The following is an 18,258-nucleotide window of genomic DNA, read 5'->3' as shown; positions in this document are numbered from 1 at the left end:
TTTTTTGTATTAAAAACAGGAAATGTCCCCCTGGTGCATTGAATCCCCCCCCTCCGCCCCAACCCTGGCATGCACTGTCAGGCAAGCGGTGTTTCGCAAGCCTCTAACAAGTTGTGTGGGAGGCAAAACGGTAAGAGTTCCTACATGAACAGGATATCTGATTGTCTTATATAGTGTGTACTGGTAGGCCTGAGAGCCAATAACAACGTCTGCCACAGAGATGCATTTCTGAGCTCATTTTTTGTATATGTGTATTTCATGCCCTCTCCGATATCTGTGCACGTTTGGTATTAGCTCTATATGTCGGGAGTTTGTCCTCGTCACCCAACATACAATCCATATCACTGTGTTTGCTGTCTAAGATTGGATGGTTGAGAAAATGTTTGTGTGGCATGTCACCAGGAATTCTCCTCTGACTTTTGTAGGGCCAGAATGTCTAACCTTGCTTCATCAGCAGCATACGGAGACAATATAACAGATTTGTGTGTTGTCAGAATGTGTTTGCTAAATCACCAACCAGGCAGACAATGCTTAGAGACAGTAGCTTCAGGTCCTATTAAACCTCATTCATTCTGCCCCCTCAACAGTTTAACCCTGTTCCTTATTCAAGACTGTCTGCTTTAAAAGAAGTCTCTGCATAAGAGGGGAAACGTACCAGGATCCGGTTTCCCGTAGTGATGGAACGCATTTAACTTTTATTTAACTAGGTGAGTCAGTTAAGAACAAATTCTTATTTACAATGACGGTCTACACCGGCCAAACCCGGACGGCGCTGGGCCAATTGCGCGCCGCCCTATGGGACTCCCAATCACGGCCGGTTGTGATACAGCCTGGATTCGAACCATGACGCCTCTAGCTCTGAGATGCAGTGCCTTAGACCGCTGCGCCACTCGACGTAACATGCATTTCCCAAAACCCCACGCAGAGAGAACGGCCGATACTGATAAGATCAAAAGAAAGGCAGCTCTGCTCTCGGATCAGTTTTCTCCCTTTCAAATCTTACCTTAACTTTAGAATTATTTCACTATACTGACATTTGATCACAGCCTATGAGATACAACCTATAGCAGGGTTCCCCAACTAGCATTCACACAGAGGGTCAAATCAATAAATGACTAAAAACACCAGGAAATCAGCTCCAGGTGATTTTAATTTTGAAAATCTTTTCCCAAGTATTCCCACGCATAATAGAGAGACGTGACAAGGTTTGAAATTATTATGTTTAGTCAAATATATCTGTTTGGGCTTCTTGTGGTCAATTTGCAGCCTTCAAATTATTTGTAATTATGTTCTGGCCTACGACCATCCACTCAAGAACAAATCTAGTTGATCCCTGACCTATAGCTACAAATATTTAGCCGGCTTATTCTAATGCTTACCTTATGTAATCTATGCAGAGATACTCCACCTCAAGAATTGCATTTGGCGAAAGGCTCGGCACACGCATACTCAGGCTGACTGGCTCTCGTTCAGGAAAATGAGAAATAAGTGCACGCAGGCTATCCGGAAGGCCAAAGTTTTTGTTACTTTAAGGAGCAGTTCTCTCTCTGTGCGTCTAACCCCAAGAAGTTCTAGAAAACGGTTAAAGACCTGGAGAATAAACCCTCCTCACAGCTGCCCGTGTCCTTTAAAGTTGATGATGTGGTTGTTACTGACAAGAAGCACATGGCTGAGCTCTTCAATTGCCAATATATTAAGTCAGGATTCCTATTTGACTCAGCCATGCATCCTTGCCCTTCCAACATTTCCTCATCTACCACCCCTTCTAATGCAACTAGCCCAATGCTCCACCCTCTTTTTCCCCCGCTACAAAGTTTTCCCCTGCAGACGGTCACTGAATCCAAGGTGCTAAAGGAGCTCCTTAAACTTAACCCCAAAAAACCATCTGGGTCAGATGGTTTAGACCCTTCCTTATTTAAGGTTGCTGCCCCTATCATTGCCAAGTCTATCTCTGACCTTTTTAATCACTTTCTCTCCTCTCTGGGGAGGTTCCCAGGGCTTGGAAGGCAGCCACGGTTCGTCCTTCATTTAAAGGGGGAGATCAAGCTGATCCTAACTGTTACAGGCCTATTTCTATTTTGCCCTGTTTATCAAAAGTGTTGGAAAAACTTGTCAATAATCAATTCACTGGCTTTCTTGATGTCTGTAGTATTCTCTCTGGTATGCAATCTGGTTTCTGATCAGGTTATGGATGTGTCACTGCAACCTTAAAGGTCCTCAATGATGTGGCCATTGTCCTTGATTCTAAGCAATGTTGTGCTGCTATATTTATTGACTTGGCCAAAGCTTTTGATAGGGTAGACCATTCCATTCTTGTGGGCCGGCTAAGGAGTATTGATGTCTCTGAGGGGTCTTTGGCCTGGTTTGCTAACTACCTTTCTCAAAGAGTGCAGTGTATAAAGGCAGAACATCTGCTGTCTCAGCCACTGCCTGTCACCAAGGGTGTACCCCTATGCTCGATCCTTGGCCCCATGCTCTTCTCAATTTACATCAACAACATAGTTCAGGCAATAGGAAGCTCTCTCATCCATTTATATGCAGATGATAGTCTTATACTCAGCAAGCCCCTCCCCGGATTTTGTGTTAAACGCTCTACAACAAAGCTTTCTTAGTGTTCAACAAGCTTTCTCTGCCCTTAACCTTGTTCTGAACACCTCCAAAACCAAGGTCATGTGGTTTGGTAAGAAGAATGCCGCTCTCCCCACAGGTGTGATTACTACCTCTGAGGGTTTAGAGCTTGAGGTAGTCACCTCATACAAATACTTGGGAGTATGGCTAGACGGTACACTGTCCTTCTCTCAGCTGCAGGCGAAGGTTAAATCTAGACTTGGTTTTCTCTATCGTAATCGCTCCTCTTTCACCCCTGCTGCCAAACTAACCCTGATTCAGATGACCTACCTACCCATGCTAGATTACGGAGACGTAATTTATAGATCGGCAGGTAAGTGTGCTCCCGAGCGGTTCTTTACCATTCGGCTATTAGAATTACCACCAATGCTCTTTATAGTTAAAGGACACATCACTGCACTCTATACTCCTCTGTAAACTGGTCATCTCTGTACCCCGTCGCAAGACCCACCGGTTGATGCTTATTTATAAAACCCTCTTAGGTCCCACTCCCCCCTGTCTGAGATATCTACTGCAGCCCTCATCCTCCACACAGAACACCCGTTCTGCCAGTCACATTCTGTTAAAGATCCCCAAAGCGCGCACATCCCTGGGTCGCTCGTCTTTTCAGTTCGCTGCAGCTAGCGACTGGAACGATCTGCAACAAACACTCAAACTGGACAGTTTTATCTCAATCTCTTCATTCAAAGACTCAATGATGGACACTTACTGACAGTTGTGGCTGCTTTGTGTGATGTATTGTTGTCTCTACCTTCTTGCCCTTTGTGCTGTTGTCTGTGCCCAATAAATAACAAGCGTTTTCAAGGGCAACTGTAGTGACGACGGATTTGTGAAACAGTCCCGAGATTTAAAGATGCTCTGACAAAGTTCTAACAACGGATTTGTGAAACAGTCCCGAGATTTAAAGATGCTCTGACAAAGTTCTAACAATGAATTTAACCTCAATGGTTTTGGGAAGCCGGGCCCAGAACTATGGACGGCCGCGCGCCTCTGAACAGAATATCAGCAGTCAATTTCCCGATGATTCTACAAAACGTCAAAAACAGCCATAGCTCGTTGAAAACCCAGCAGGTGAATGCTATAACACAACGCGATGTGGGCAAAAGACAGGACAGCCACCACTCTTTTAGCTGTTTGTTGTCGCGGTGTCTGAGCCTTTGTCCATATGACACATGTGGGTGTGATACTGTGGGACCGCAACCACTGTACAATCAACCTGTTATTTACGGTCATCTAGAAACGTGCTGTATCTGCTGATATTTTATGATCATTGCTGTGTCTCAGCAATAAAAGTTGGTGACATTTTTTTTTTAAGCGTCAGAAAGCCCACCGGTTTAGTTTGCGACACCAGTGGCTGCATTCATCTCCTTTAACGACTTCCTGACTTCCATACCGCCTATCTGCAATGGAGAGTGAGAGACGAATATCATGCCAATAGACATCCTGCTGATTTACCCTCCAATCTGCCTTCTCCTCCTTTTTCGGAGCAGCATCAATCTATCCTATAAGCTCCTATAAATAATTGTGGACGATCAATCCCTTATCAGAGTTGCAGCTGGACGGTCAAACTAGCAGCCAGCCTGTTTCCAGTCCTCTGTCCTGTTATTGGACAGCAGCTGGTCAGTATGTACAGCAGCAGTCGGAACTGGTCAGGGAGAGAATGTAATTCAGGAAGATGGCAGTATTTCAACACGTCTTTGGATGAGACATCTTTGTTGATATTCCAGATGGCACGACGCCTTCTAGTCTGTGTCCTCCAGCTGGCTCTTTGGCACTGTGACTAGACTGGAGGATACCCTTCTTTCCTTCATGACAGATCTTTCACGTGACAAAGCTCTGGCACTAGAGATGGATTGGTAGAATATTTACTACAGCATGGATATTTTTTCCAATGAATTATTGTAATCTATGCAAATGTTGGTCAATATTGGACAGTGATTAGAATAGAGAGAGCTTATTGGGGATCACACATTCTCAGTGAAGTTATTTAATTTTTTATGGATATGTTCATTTTCGGAGGATAAATTCACTGTAAAATCCTAAGAGCTTGATATTTTCGAGAGTTGAAGTGTTCGAGAGGAAGAAAGGACGGAGGAGAAAGAGAATAAATATGCATTTGTTGGGATATTTGTATGGTATTAGATGAATTCCACTGCAATGATTTCTGAAGCCTATAACCACCATATAGTTAGCTTACTCATACAAAGGACAAAGAACAGCCTCTCTCCACTTTCAACTCTTTGTAAATCACGGTCTCTTGGGATGACCTTATACAAGCCATTAGCCGGGGGCATGTTTTGTTATCTCCCACTTAAGATACAAGATCGTTAGCTAGCAAGGCCTTTGTTGACTCACTGTGACTCACACAACACACTGATTATTACAGAGAGATGTCCTCTGTCCTCTCCTCTCTACAACTACAGGGCTGTCAATTGACCTCTTTGACCCCTCGCTTTACACAAATTTGTACATTACAGTTATGGGTTGTTTGTATACACACACACATCGCCTATGGGTCTTTCCTAGTACCCATATGAAGCTATTTTCAGAATGGTTTTAACAATAAAAGGTAGATTTTTATTTTTAAGCAAACATCCATTTTCCTACCAAGAGTTGCTGAATATCTTTTCATCTGTAGTTCTCCTTCCCAACAGAACATCTACATTTACAGCGGATTTCTCTAGCTTTCTCTACTCTTATTTTCTGGAGCTGTTTATATGGCAGCTCAGCAATGCTTGAAACACTGTTCACTCTTTACACTCACTGGGGAAGAGTCCCGTGATTAGTGTAATGCAGAGTAATTTACCTAATTATGGGACAATAATTTGTTTAATTATGTGCTTGAGCACTCAGTTCGGGGACGCCACAAGCTGTGCCAAGTGGTTCAGAGATATGACATTCTGATTGTGTGTGTGTGTGTGTGTGTGTGGGGGGGGGGGGGGGCTAATGTCATTACTCAATACTATTGTGTAAAACCCTGGATTCCTAGCCGTAGAGCTAGCTTCAGTCATGGCATTCTTGTTCCTGTCTCATTATAGCGTTGACTTTTAAAATGCTTTGATTTCATTAGGATTTAATGTGGCCCTTTTTATGTTGGAGCCGTGATCAAGACACAAACTGTATTTATTTCCCTTGCACTGTTATGCAGATGAGTAAAGTTCAGTGAAGCACTCTGTCGCTTCCTGTGGTGATAAATAAACGCGCTATCGTTTGGCCCGTAAGAACGATTCCTGCATACACAATTAACTCTCCACCTTTTCTTGTGACAATGTTTCGTCGGTTATAGTTTCCATACCAGGGAATATCAGATATACATCGACACGTACTTTGTGCTCTTTTATTACACTGCTGATGAGATCATGTTTAATTCATGCCAGGTCACTGAGTGTATTGCCATAATGTAATCTACCTTGTGTTTAGTTTTTGTCTCACAGTTATAGTGTACTACTGAATGAGACCATGGCTTATCATACAGCTGCTTTATCCTTCAGGGGGAAAGGAAGTAAAAGATTAGGATTTGCATAATTAGGATTCCTGAGATATTAAAAGCAAGGAGAGGACCCTCCCCCCCCCGCTGCAAAGTTTTTCCCTGCAGACGGTCACTGAGTCTGAGGTGCTAACTGTTATAGGCCTATTTCTATTTTGCCCTGTTTATCAAAAGTGTTGGGAAAAACTTGTCAATAATCAACTCACTGGCTTTCTTGATGCCTATAGTATTCTCTCTGGTATGCAATCTGGTTTCCGCTCAGGTTATTGATGTGTCACTGCAACCTTAAAGGTCCTCAATGACGTCACCATTGCCCTTGATTCTAAGCAATGTTGTGCTGCTTTTTTAAAATGTACTTCTACTCATTGAGAGCCTTTGCAGTAATCTGTCTTGCAGTTTATGGGCTGGTATGATCACTTTACTGTCTGTCAATGGTTGATGTAAAACTAAATGAAAGGATGATGTCTTGTCCTGACCTGTGTTAGTACAAGTGTAGCTAACCAGACATCTATGTATTATAGCATAAGAAAATTGTAATGTTTGTGATTTGTTGATGCTATAAGCTAGATGCCGGTATATTTAGGCATAGAAGAATGTTAATGTTGTTTGTGTGTTTTTGTGTTCTGTTCACAGTGGAATTTCTGTTCCTGGACCTGTGTTCCCTAAAGTCGGTACGGCAGTTTGTCCAAAGGTTTAAAGCCAGGGCTCTACCGCTTCACGTCCTTGTGAACAATGGTACTTATACACCAAACAACCTCTATTCAATACACCACAATATTCACCTTTAAAGAGAATCATAGTAAATCATGCAAACACTGGTTGTCGTCAACCCTTGAAAATACAGTGTTTCATGTTCCTAGGGGGCCTCCAAAATGGCACCCTATTCCCAATAGTGCACCGCTTTTGATCATAGCACTATGAGGTAGTACTCTGCTATAGGAATATGGTGCCATTTCAGGCAAAGCCCTGTTGTGTTGTCCTCCAGGGCAGTTTGTTTGAACAAAATAGCTTTTATTGAGAGAAGGTCTTTGGAGACTCCGGTACTGACTGGCTTGGGGTAACAGTCAGCCACTCTCTGCCCACAAACAGGCTGAATTAATAATTCACCAGTCTGCAAGATGCTCTCAGCAGCTAACATCACATATCACACCCGGCTGATGGATAATGGATAGTAGATGCCGAAGGAAGGACGTAGGGCAGACGTTAGTGTCGTCCCATTGAGAGAATAATGATAGGGAAAGGTCATCGCTACACAGACCCCGGACGTGTCCCGAACAGCACCATATTCTCTATATAGTGTGCTATTTTTGACCAGGACCCATAGGGCTCTGGTCAAAATGTTCTGCACTAAATACGGAATAGGGTGCCATTTGGGACGCAGGCCCCTATAGCATTCTGAATCCCCCCCCCCCCCCCCCCCCTCCCCGCCAGTAGAGTTGTCGTCACGCTGTGAGTTTTCTCTGTCTATGCCCTATGCTTTAGTAAGCTAAGCAAGCCCTAATGCCACCTTGTTTCTCTTTCACTTTGCCATCTAATGGCATGTCCAATAGTGTTATTGACAAACACATCGTCGTAACCTCAATTACCATGTTGCCAATGGTGTTTAGCCTCGAGTAATGAGCTGTTTCAATCTGCATTAGGGGGAGGTGTGTGCTTGAGAGACCATAGACTGATACACTGATCTGCAGACAGGTCTTGTTGACCATCGTCTGCAAGTGTCATAGCACACCTAGAGGTCAGTCCTCTATAGAGGGAGTGTTTTTAATGATCACGTAATAAGAATATATACCATTTAGCAGACAGTTCTATCCAAAGGAATGTAGGCCTACACAAACTAAAAATGTATGCACTCACTGTACTGTAAGTCTTAGTTGAATTGAACCCACGACCTTAGCAGTTCCATGTATTTATCCTTTCACAATCACTCAACAGAAGTATCAGTTACTGTATATCAGCATAGACAGCTGTTATATCTTATTGACATATTGATTGAACATTTCTAGGGAGTTTATCCTAGCCACTGTGCTTCTGCTTCTGCCTCTGCATTGCTCGCTCATTGGGGTTTTAGGCTGGGTATCTGTAAAGCACTTAGATTGAAATGTCATATTGCTTGTCCTTCATAGCCGGTATCATGCTGGTTCCAGAGGGAAAGACAGAGGACGGTTTCGAGCTGCACTTTGGTCTGAACTATCTGGGACACTTCCTGTTGACAAACCTCCTCCTGGACAAACTGAAGAGGTCTGGGAGACACGACGCCTGCTCCCGCGTCGTCACCATGTCCTCCGCCACACACTACGTTGGACGACTCAATATGGAAGACCTACAGGGCAGGTAGGGACCAGGACCTGGGCCTGTATTCACAGAGCATCTCAGAATTACTACCCTGAGACGCTTTATGAATACAGACCCAGATTATTTGGTATAGGGCTTCCAACATTGTTCTCAGGTGTCCAATTGAGTGCTGAAATTTAATCAATCTCTCTAAATCAAAATCCCGACATGGTATTGTAGCACATTTAAAACCATTACCAATGTGGTAGTAGTATTTATCTGTTGGCTATGGGTGAATGTCATTCTCAATTCAAGATACAAGCTATATCCAATGAATCTCATTGACCGACATAACCTCTTGATTCCCATAACTTCCCTTTTTGATACTCTTATAATATTTACCTCAATAAAAAACATTAACGTTTTCGAAAACGTTCTTACCAGGACAAAATTATTAGTTTTGATGACCATTATTATACAGTCTGTACTGAGAGGCTCCTTGCCTCAAGGGCAAGAACAGCGGTGTCCCTCTTTCTCGCCTGCGAATTTAGATGTGATAGATGGCTTCGTCACATCTGGGAGAAATGAGTGGATGATGCTGCTGGCTACAAGGGCTAGCTGCAACGGTGCTTCCTAGAAAAACAATCTCACGCTGTAAGAAAAAGAAACAGGGGGGAAACACATTATAGATTGGGTATTTCACAGTCTGATGCACTTATGACCTTCACAGTGCGTTTGTACAGACAAGTTGATTTGCTTTTGAACAGCGTTTATGGTGTTAACAATAAGTCTATCTATTCAGTACTGTATAATAGACATTGGGTTTAGTCATGCAGATAGCTTAGGGGCATTGGATTGGGAACAACAAGGTTGTAGACAACATACTGAATAAGTATTATGTATGTTAGTTAGTTAATTTAGTTTTTTTTGGACAAACTAAACTGCCAAATTATCATATTATAAAGCATGGCTTAACCCAAGATAAACGGTCTCTTTCTCTCTCTCTCGCCCTCTCCCTCGCTCTCCATTTCGCTCTCTCCCTCTCTCTCCATCCCACTCTCTCCCTCCCTCCAGGTCCTGCTACAGTGCGCATGGCGCCTACTCTCAGAGTAAACTGGTTCTGGTTCTCTTCACATACCATCTGCAGGAGAAGCTAACAGCAGCAGGGTTCCCAGTAACATCCAACGCAGTAGACCCAGGCATGGTGGACACTGACCTGTACAACAACCTCTGTATTCCAGCCCAGGCAGCCAAGAAACCTGTTGCCAAAATGCTGTTTAGGGTAAAGTAGAATCTTAATCTAGATGACCATTCAAATATTTAAAGGCCAGCTTAGGTTTAGGAACCTGAGACAAAATGCACGAAATATACTATAGATATGGGCCACATGATGTGTCACTGTTAAAGTGAAGGTTGCGCGTTATTCCTTCACAAAACTAACAACAGCGTCATAGTATTCCACCTAACAGTCTTATACTTCACTATAGGATAACATAAACTATGCTGACAGTTCTGTAAGACTGTTCAGGGTACGGTGAACGACCTTCACAAATACTTAGGAATTTGGCGTACTTGAGGGGGGGGGGGGGAAATGCACCAAAGATAGATATGGTAATAGGAAAAGCTTCTACGCTTGACCAAAGCTTAACAGCGGTGATTGATGAGAATACTAATAAGGTGCAACAGCCTTTTACTGCTCAGGCTTCATAAGGAGTTTTTCTGTTGATCATATTGCCGTGGAATCCATGTGTTTTAAAAAGGATTAGAATTGCAATCTTGGGGTTCTGAGATAATAAAAGCATGTCAATTACAGTCACATCAAAGTGTGTGTTAAATGGGGTGGTCAATTTATTCATAACCACGTGTGAGAGGCACAGGAGGTTGGTGGCACCGTAATTGCGGAGGACGGGCTCGCGGTAATGACTGTAGCGGAATAGGTGGAACGGTATCAAATACATCAAACACGGTTACCAGGTGTTTGATGCCATTCCATTCGCTCTGTTCCAGCCATTACTATGAGCCGTCCTCCTCTCACCAGCCTCCACTGGTGTGTGTATTTCTGAAAACGACGTCACAATTTGTGAGACACCTGTGCAAGCGGCACATAATAATTCCCATTATAATTAGCAGGTTAGCATTCCTCGTCATGAATCTTGTTCTGGAGGCAGCTCTGCAGAGTGGTCACTAGTTGGAACAAAATCATCAAATCATTTAAAACCTAACCATAACCACACTGCTAAACCTAATGCCTAACCCTAACCTTAAATTAAGAACAAAAATAAACCATTTTGACTTTGCAACTGGCCCATCTAGCAGAGATCGCTCAATTCTGTCTTAAAGACAAGACTCGTTCCAATAAACTTCAACCTGCTTATAATTTTAGGGCAATCAACAATTTAGCTGCAAGCAAAATGCATGTGGCAGTAATAGTATTATTTTTTATTTCTTAATTATTTAAATCAACCTTGAATCTGCATCTAAAATGTCACATTACATGGTCACAGATTAGGGACAGTGTAGCCAATTTGCTTGTTTTCCTGAATAGTTTAAGATGACTGTGTCCTCTTTAACACAGAGAAATGTGCTGGGAAATGAAGCCTTACCTAGTTGGGCTTTAAGTGTTCAAAAAGTATTTCAAGGGTGACAATATAAAGATAGCCTGACAAACATCTGAATTTCATTTCCTCAATACTCATATTCCACAAAGATAATGACAGTTGATGTTGATATTTATCTCAGTCATAATTTCCTTTTTGGAGGCTTTTATCTTGGAACTGGGGTCTAGTGCCGAATCATTATCAGTCTGATCGTTCGGGTTTTGTGTGTTTGGAAATTTGTCTCATATCCACTGAGGTTTGGATTGCCAAGTATTGCAGCCTTTTGTATTGCAGCATTTGTATTGCCAACTGACTGCAATATGGAGGGCAGCTATGTGATGCCCACTGGCCACAGATGGTTGCTCAATCCTATGTCCATATCACAAGTGATCACTCTAAGAAATATGAACGTGCATGAAATATTGTTTTGTTCAATGTTTGTCACTTTTCCTTTCTCTGCGAGTGTTTTATTTTATAAGTGAGACATCTATGTGTGCTCTCTAAGACGTGTGTATACACATTTCTGGACTGGTGGTCTTGTCTTGTGGCCCATCTGTCAACGGATTTCATTAGGAGTTATTTCACATCTGCTGTTTCGAAAATCAAGCCGGCCTGTCTGCCAGTGTCTTCATTCACATTTTCCATTCAAGGAACATCCTCGATGTTAATCACATTGACTCTGTTTTTGGCCATACAACAATTGGGATTACTAAAACCTTACCTCTAGACCAAATATATTGTGGGGAGAAAATTCTTCTGAACTCTTTGAAGTTCCCATCAGCAAAGACATTCACACTCTGTGTTGTTGATTGTGTTTGTGTGTTTAAACGAGGGACGTGAATTCAGATTCCCACGAGCAGCGAGTGTAGTGTTTAAATGCTCTGTGTTGGCATTTGTTTCACCTCCAGTGCAGTGGGCCCATTTAGGAGCCGCCATATGCGCCTTATATAAGCTCTAGGCTTTCCAGAGCAGTAGGCATGGCCTGCAATAGATCATTCTGGCTCTGCATCCTCCTCTCTAACCTCTTTCACTTAACCTGCCTGCTGCTGCCCGGCCTGCTGCACATCACTCACCACAGGCTGTTGCTGCCAGACAGACGTGTTAGTTCACCTGAGAGCTCACAGACGCCTTAGATTGCTGTAACAACTGTTTGCCGTGTATCTAAATAGCCTAATTCTAATCTCGTCCGCTCAGCCGCCTCTCTAGCAATTGCGCCTGGGGACAAGGTGTAACTAACTGAACCTGCTTAGCAAGTCAGTTGTGAAATGTATTTGCATCCTGTTTATGAAAGCATTAATGTTGCCGTTTTGAATGATTGACAGAACTGGGCTTTCAGTTTACAATTTTGAAAATAGAACAGAGGACCACTATGTTTCTGAAGAACATGCCTGTCCCTGCCATTCTTTTTTAAAGTGTTATTTCTGTGTCATCTCCAGACCCCAGCCGAGGGAGCGTCTACAGCTATCCTGGCTGCCACTGCGTCTCAGCTGGAGGGGGTCGGAGGCTGCTACTTCTATAACGGGGAGAGGGCTAAATCCGCTGACATTACTTACGATCACAACGTGAGGGCTGAGCTGTGGAAACAGAGCTGTGCGCTGGTTGGTCTTCAGGAGGCCTAGAGGAGGAACCAGGAACCATGATCTTAGAAATATGCCAAGATCAACGGCATGACACCTCCCTCCAGCGTCAACAACAACCAAGCTTCGTCCCAATTCTCAACCCTTCCCTTCGGCCCTAAGTGTGCACTTGTTCCGTTCCCTTCATGGATCTAAAAGCACTGGTATAGGAAATATGGTAGCAACTCCCTCTAGCCTAGGCTGACACCAATCCAATGCTTTTAAATTCATGGGGAGGAGAGCACAAGTGCGTGCTTTAGTAGTATCGGGATACAGCCCAAGTCAGCCCCAGCCAGCACTGTATACAGCGACAGCCTGTGGACTTAGGCTTCCTGATTACTTAGCAACATCTAGCTACAGCACAAACTTTGGTTGTTGCCTCTACTGTAACTGTCCTCTCTTGACCTCTCTCCTCATAGTACTGCATAACACATCAGCAATGGAATCGACTCTTCAGCATGTCATATCTTCTAACATATCTTCTCCTCCGCAAAGACAGTTCTGAAGACATCCATTCTACCATGCGACAAGCACTATTAAACACATGCTGAACTGCACATTGAGTGATGGAATTGATGTTTTTTATATTGCAATACAAGTTCTGCTGCCAAATTTATGAAGCTTTGGTACTGTAGCTCCCTCTTCTGGAATCGCAGATAACAAAACATTGAAGGACACAAGGAACAACATCGGAGCTAGTAGTGCCTCGGAGCTAGTAATATCGCTTCGAAACAGCGCCATATTTTTTTCTGTCTAAAATTGGACCCTGTCCATTCTTCTTTCTTCTACTTGGACTCCCATCAGGGGCGGACTGGCCATCTAGAATTTCGGGTAAATGCCAGATGGGCTGGTCCATTTTTAGCCTAGTGGGCCTGTGTAACAATTTTTTTTCTTATCTGGCTAATAATGGGGGCCTCAAGGAAAAAAAATTGGCCGTTGCGTTAGAATAATGCCAGAGGCAATTTCTGGTCCTAGTCCACCCCTGACTCCCATCAAGGACTGGACCATATAGCTGTAGATGTACCGCCTCATAGCTGTGATCAAAAATATCATGTCAAATATGCTTTGGTGAAGGGCTAACAATGACAACCATGAGACTCGAACTTGGTTAGCCTTATTCCCGCTTAATTTGCACTTGCCTCGTTTAATGCGTGTGTCCAATCCTTGTTGTTGTAATCAAGGACAAAAACTGACAGCAAGCTTCCTAATAGTACAGTAGATGCCTTTGCCTTGTTTGACTTACTGTGCCCAGAGGGGATGTTCTGCCCTGCTATCGCCACTTCACTGTGACTGATGTGAAATGTTGTCGTGATTTTTGATGTCTCTGTGCCATACTGTGATAACAAAATGATGCTCATCTTTAAATGTCCTGAAACGGTAGTTAACATGTTAATGGTTGGGGGATCATATTTTCAGACATGTTTTCGCCATTTTCATCTGACTAGAAGATTCAGAATCTTTAAATGACTAAGTGGTTCTTGTGATAAGAGGTTTCTAGTGTGGAGAGTTCTAGCTTGGGTGCTACCTGAAATTTGTGCTTGGGTTCGATGGCCACTTGAATTACAAACACTTGCTGTGACATCTTTTTAATGCACTTCTTCATTATCTAACTATGCTTCTTCTAGGTGTCTCCAATCCATTTTAAGTATGCGTGTCGAAGTTCTCATACAGGATATCGTCAGTGTTTTGTCTTAAGTGTTTTGTGTTCAAGTACTGTATGTGTATGCATGCCTAAGCAGTGTAAGGTTCAGTTCTGTACATGCCCCAGACAACAGTTATTCAATAACAACAGTGCCAATACTCAAATGCTCCTTAGAATACTAATGAGGAAGGTTGAAGAGAAGAGGACTCTTCTCCAAGCTTTCATCTGCTTTTGTTATAATACAAAATGTGTTATGAATCTAATGCTGGATAAAGGCAGACATAAGAGACATCAAATGTTATTTGTCACATGTGCCGAATACAGTGAAATGCTTACTTACAAGCCCTTAATCAACAATGTAGTTAAGAAAATACCTAAAAAAAAAAAATTAAAAAGAGATAACAATAAACACCATAAACATCATTAAATATAATACATCATGATGTAAACATTTCAGTAGGACATTTTAATCTGAAGTAATTAGGTTATTCATTGTATTACCACAATCACTGTGAACAATGTCTTGTTTTCCAAGTTTTCTTTAGTTGTACTGTACTAATTAATGAAGTAGTTATTAATTTGAGTTTCTAGTCAATGAGTGATTCTTAGATGTGACTGTGTTGTCCTCACTCATAGCATATAGAAGGATGTCCACATTGGACAGAAATCTAAATAAAAATCTATTGTAAATGAATTGCTATCCCAGCTTTGTTTTGCCTATTATCTTAAATCTACTGTGTACAGTAATGCGTAATGGTTGACAAAATTGTATTATCAATTTCAACATATTGACAATAGTGTGTGTGTGTGTGTGTGTGTGGGGGGGGGGGGGGGGGGGGGGGGATGTCTGGTTCACGTCAAACACAGGCACTGTCAGAATGATGGGAGATGATTCATTCAAGGACATTCATTCTGTGTGTAGACGTTTAGGTAAGTAAGAAGGATCCAGTTACTCTCATAACCACGGGCACGCGCACACACCCACACACACACACACACACAGTCGTGGACAGGCCATGACATTTATTATGTTACTGTGTGGAAGTAATACCCCTACAGCTTGCAAGGAGGGCCTCAGTCTTTTCGAAGCATCTGACAAACCAATCTGTCCTTCTTCAGGCTAGCGCGTCATACCTAATGTGTGTCAAAGTGGACGGCTTAGAACACTGTGCTCTTCAGGCACCATGAGTAGAGTAGGCCACACACACACACATTGGGGAATGTTTTATTCACGAGTTACACAAGGATTTTTACCATGTCTCTGTTTCCATATTATTCCTGAGATTGCGTAAGGCTCTTCTATAAATCCATGCTGAGAGAGGAGAGTCTTATATCAGTGTGAATCTATAAACTATACTGGGCCGGCCTCAGCAGCACAGCCCATGTCTCAATGGCCAGAGGATGAAGAGTCAATTATCGTCATGTTTTTCTTCCTCTTTTTTTGTTTTGTTTTTTTAAGAAAGAATTGCATCAGGTCTGAGCAAAAAGAAAGTCATTGTGATCCCATGCGTGTGTTACGGAGACAACGCTTCCACCCTTAGCTCTGCATCAGGTTGCGTCTTTTCCTAGCGCTTTTATTTTGCGTCAATGCAATTTATTACAGTCTCAAACGGATAGCTAAAGATTAAGAGCCTCAAGATCACTAACCCTGTGTTCAGTTGTGTTTATGTGTGATATATAGTGAGTGCTGAATAGCATTTCCTTGACTGCAGTGATTTGGGGGAAGTCAGCCATCTCTAGTTATATATATGTACAGGACATCCTCTTGTTCCTTGCGGTCGTTCCAGCAGACCTGTTAGTCAGCGTAGATAAAACCGGGTCCTGGGGCACCTCAGCTAGGTAATAGCTCCATGTGGTCCCGTGTGGCTCAGTTAGTGTGGCGTTAGCAGCGCAAAAGGTTGTGGGTTCAAGTCCCGCAGGGATTATACACATATGTGGCATGTATCTGAATAACGATAAAATCCATATGAAACTAATTCACAGAGACCAATCGTTTGGCCCTAAAGAGTGTCCCCTAGTTAACTATTTAGCAGTCACAGAGTTAACTTGCCTCTGTGAACTGTACTGTAGAAGAGCTTAACATTTTAAAAAGGGGGTAAGTGACAGGGCTTAGGCACTGGGGGCTAGTTAGCATTAGCAATGTAGCCAGAGCCACAGGGAAGCATATCTGGCTCTGTCAGCTTCATTCATACTGTGTGGTTGAAATGTTCTTATTTCACTTTTGGTGTAGGGCTAGAGTTAAGGTTGAGGGTTAGGGTTGAACTGAGATGTGGACATGAAGCTAGGGTTAGGGTTGAACCGAGACGTGGACATGAAGCTAGGGTTAGGGTTGAACCGAGACGTGGACATTGAGCTAGGGTTAGGGCTGAACTGAGATGTGGACATGAAGCTAGGGTTAGGGCTGAACTGAGATGTGGACATGAAGCTAGGGTTAGGGTTGAACCGAGACGTGGACATTGAGCTAGGGTTAGGGCTGAACTGAGATGTGGACATGAAGCTAGGGTTAGGGTTGAACTGAGCTGTGGACATGAAGCTAGGGTTAGGGTTGAACTGAGCTGTGGACATTGAGCTAGGGTTAGGGCTGAACTGAGATGTGGACATTGAGCTAGGGTTAGGGCTGAACTGAGATGTGGACATTGAGCTAGGGTTAGGGTTGAACCGAGATGTGGACATTGAGCTAGGGTTAGGGCTGAACTGAGATGTGGACATTGAGCTAGGGTTAGGGTTGAACCGAGATGTGGACATGAAGCTAGGGTTAGGGTTGAACCGGGAAGTGGACAGGAAGCTAGACTTAGGGTTAAGTTAGGAGAGGGATTCCATTTCCCTGTGCTTCTACCGTGAGGTTTCTTGCTCAAGGAAAGTCCAGGGAAAAAAGGTGATGCATTGTCCATCATGTGGCTAGATTAAGGTAAGGGATAAGTTTAGGGTTGGGTTAAGGTTTAAGTTATACAGTACATACCTGCAAAGAGTATGGTGACTATCATGAATTGCTCAACCTGTTAACCTTTCACTGCAGTGGGCTAAATCAGGGTCACCCAGAGTGTTTCTTGGTAGTCTTTAACCAGTCTACTTTGAAACAGAAGTATAAACCTCACACACATGGTTATGGAGTTAAAAAAAGAAGACACCTTTATCATGTCAGATATAGAGTTAAAAGGTATTTAATTTTGAGTTTGCATCCCAATATTACACTTTATATACATCACAGAAGACTGAAATATAACAAAACCATTTGACATAGAAACACTGGATTTTGGGCGTTTAAAAAAAATAAATAACATTTCACCCATGAGGCCACTAGGTCACTTGACTGCAGGAAAGGGGTACTGATGTATTGTGTGGCTGTTGGTTTAATGATTATTAATATGGCTGTTGTGGATGTTGCCATGTTGGCGATTTGCTCCGATTAATGTTTTTAATTACAAAACAGCAAGAGCAAGGCTGTATTTGAGTCCCAGTGAGAGCATAGGGCTGATTAAACCCTGTGCTATTCATTCAGGCTTTTTATTGATTCATTCCTCATATTTGTTCAAGAGTGAGATTAAAATCCAAGCAGAACGTGAAGCAGAGTTGGGAGAAAGATCCCTGTGGGTTTTGAAGCTACCTTACTGTTCTGATTATTCAAACGAGCTTGTGCTAAAGGCTTCAATGATTTATATTAGTATTTTCTGTCATGGAAAAACCCCAAATCAAATAACCATCATTTAAAAAGAGAATGCACCATCTGCTAGCTGCGTCGCTGGCAGTACCCTATCTTGTTTTACGGCTGGATTCAATCAGTATCGCTCGATTGAAATTTAAAGGCAATGTTCCCGCGTTTGCGGAGACTGCATTCACAGTAAATGCTGCACGGTAAACACTGCATCGGAAATTACCTTTACATATTAATGCGGATCTTCCGCAATACTTCCGCTATAAAGATTGATTCCGGCCCGTAGAGTGAGTCACGGGTACATTCGATTGATGACTGAACTTTTAATTTATCTATATTACGATTAATCCCCTTTTTTAAAGGGC

The 18,258-nt window shown here is 42.8% G+C and overlaps 1 protein-coding gene across 3 annotated transcripts in view; it reads left to right on the top strand.

Moving 5' to 3' along the window:
• dhrsx (dehydrogenase/reductase (SDR family) X-linked) overlaps window positions 1-14,935 on the top strand; it is a 35,124-nt gene extending 20,189 nt beyond the window's left edge. For 2 of the 3 annotated variants that reach the window (XM_014150061.3, XM_014150059.3), the window contains exons 4-7: window positions 6,749-6,850; window positions 8,239-8,446; window positions 9,461-9,668; window positions 12,420-14,935. In XM_014150061.3, coding sequence (XP_014005536.1) covers window positions 6,749-6,850; window positions 8,239-8,446; window positions 9,461-9,668; window positions 12,420-12,602 — 701 coding nt within the window. In that variant the 3' untranslated portion in view covers window positions 12,603-14,935. The remainder of the gene's footprint in view (window positions 1-6,748; window positions 6,851-8,238; window positions 8,447-9,460; window positions 9,669-12,419) is intronic. The other variant, XM_014150060.3, reaches the window with a different exon arrangement.
• Window positions 14,936-18,258: the final 3,323 nt, after the last annotated feature.

Source organism: Salmo salar, chromosome 16, assembly GCF_965601325.2.
Source record: "Salmo salar chromosome 16, fSalSal1, whole genome shotgun sequence".
NCBI classification, from domain to species: domain Eukaryota; kingdom Metazoa; phylum Chordata; class Actinopteri; order Salmoniformes; family Salmonidae; genus Salmo; species Salmo salar.
Note: the sequence above shows the minus strand (reverse complement) of the source record. Positions and strands in the feature narration are given on the sequence as shown.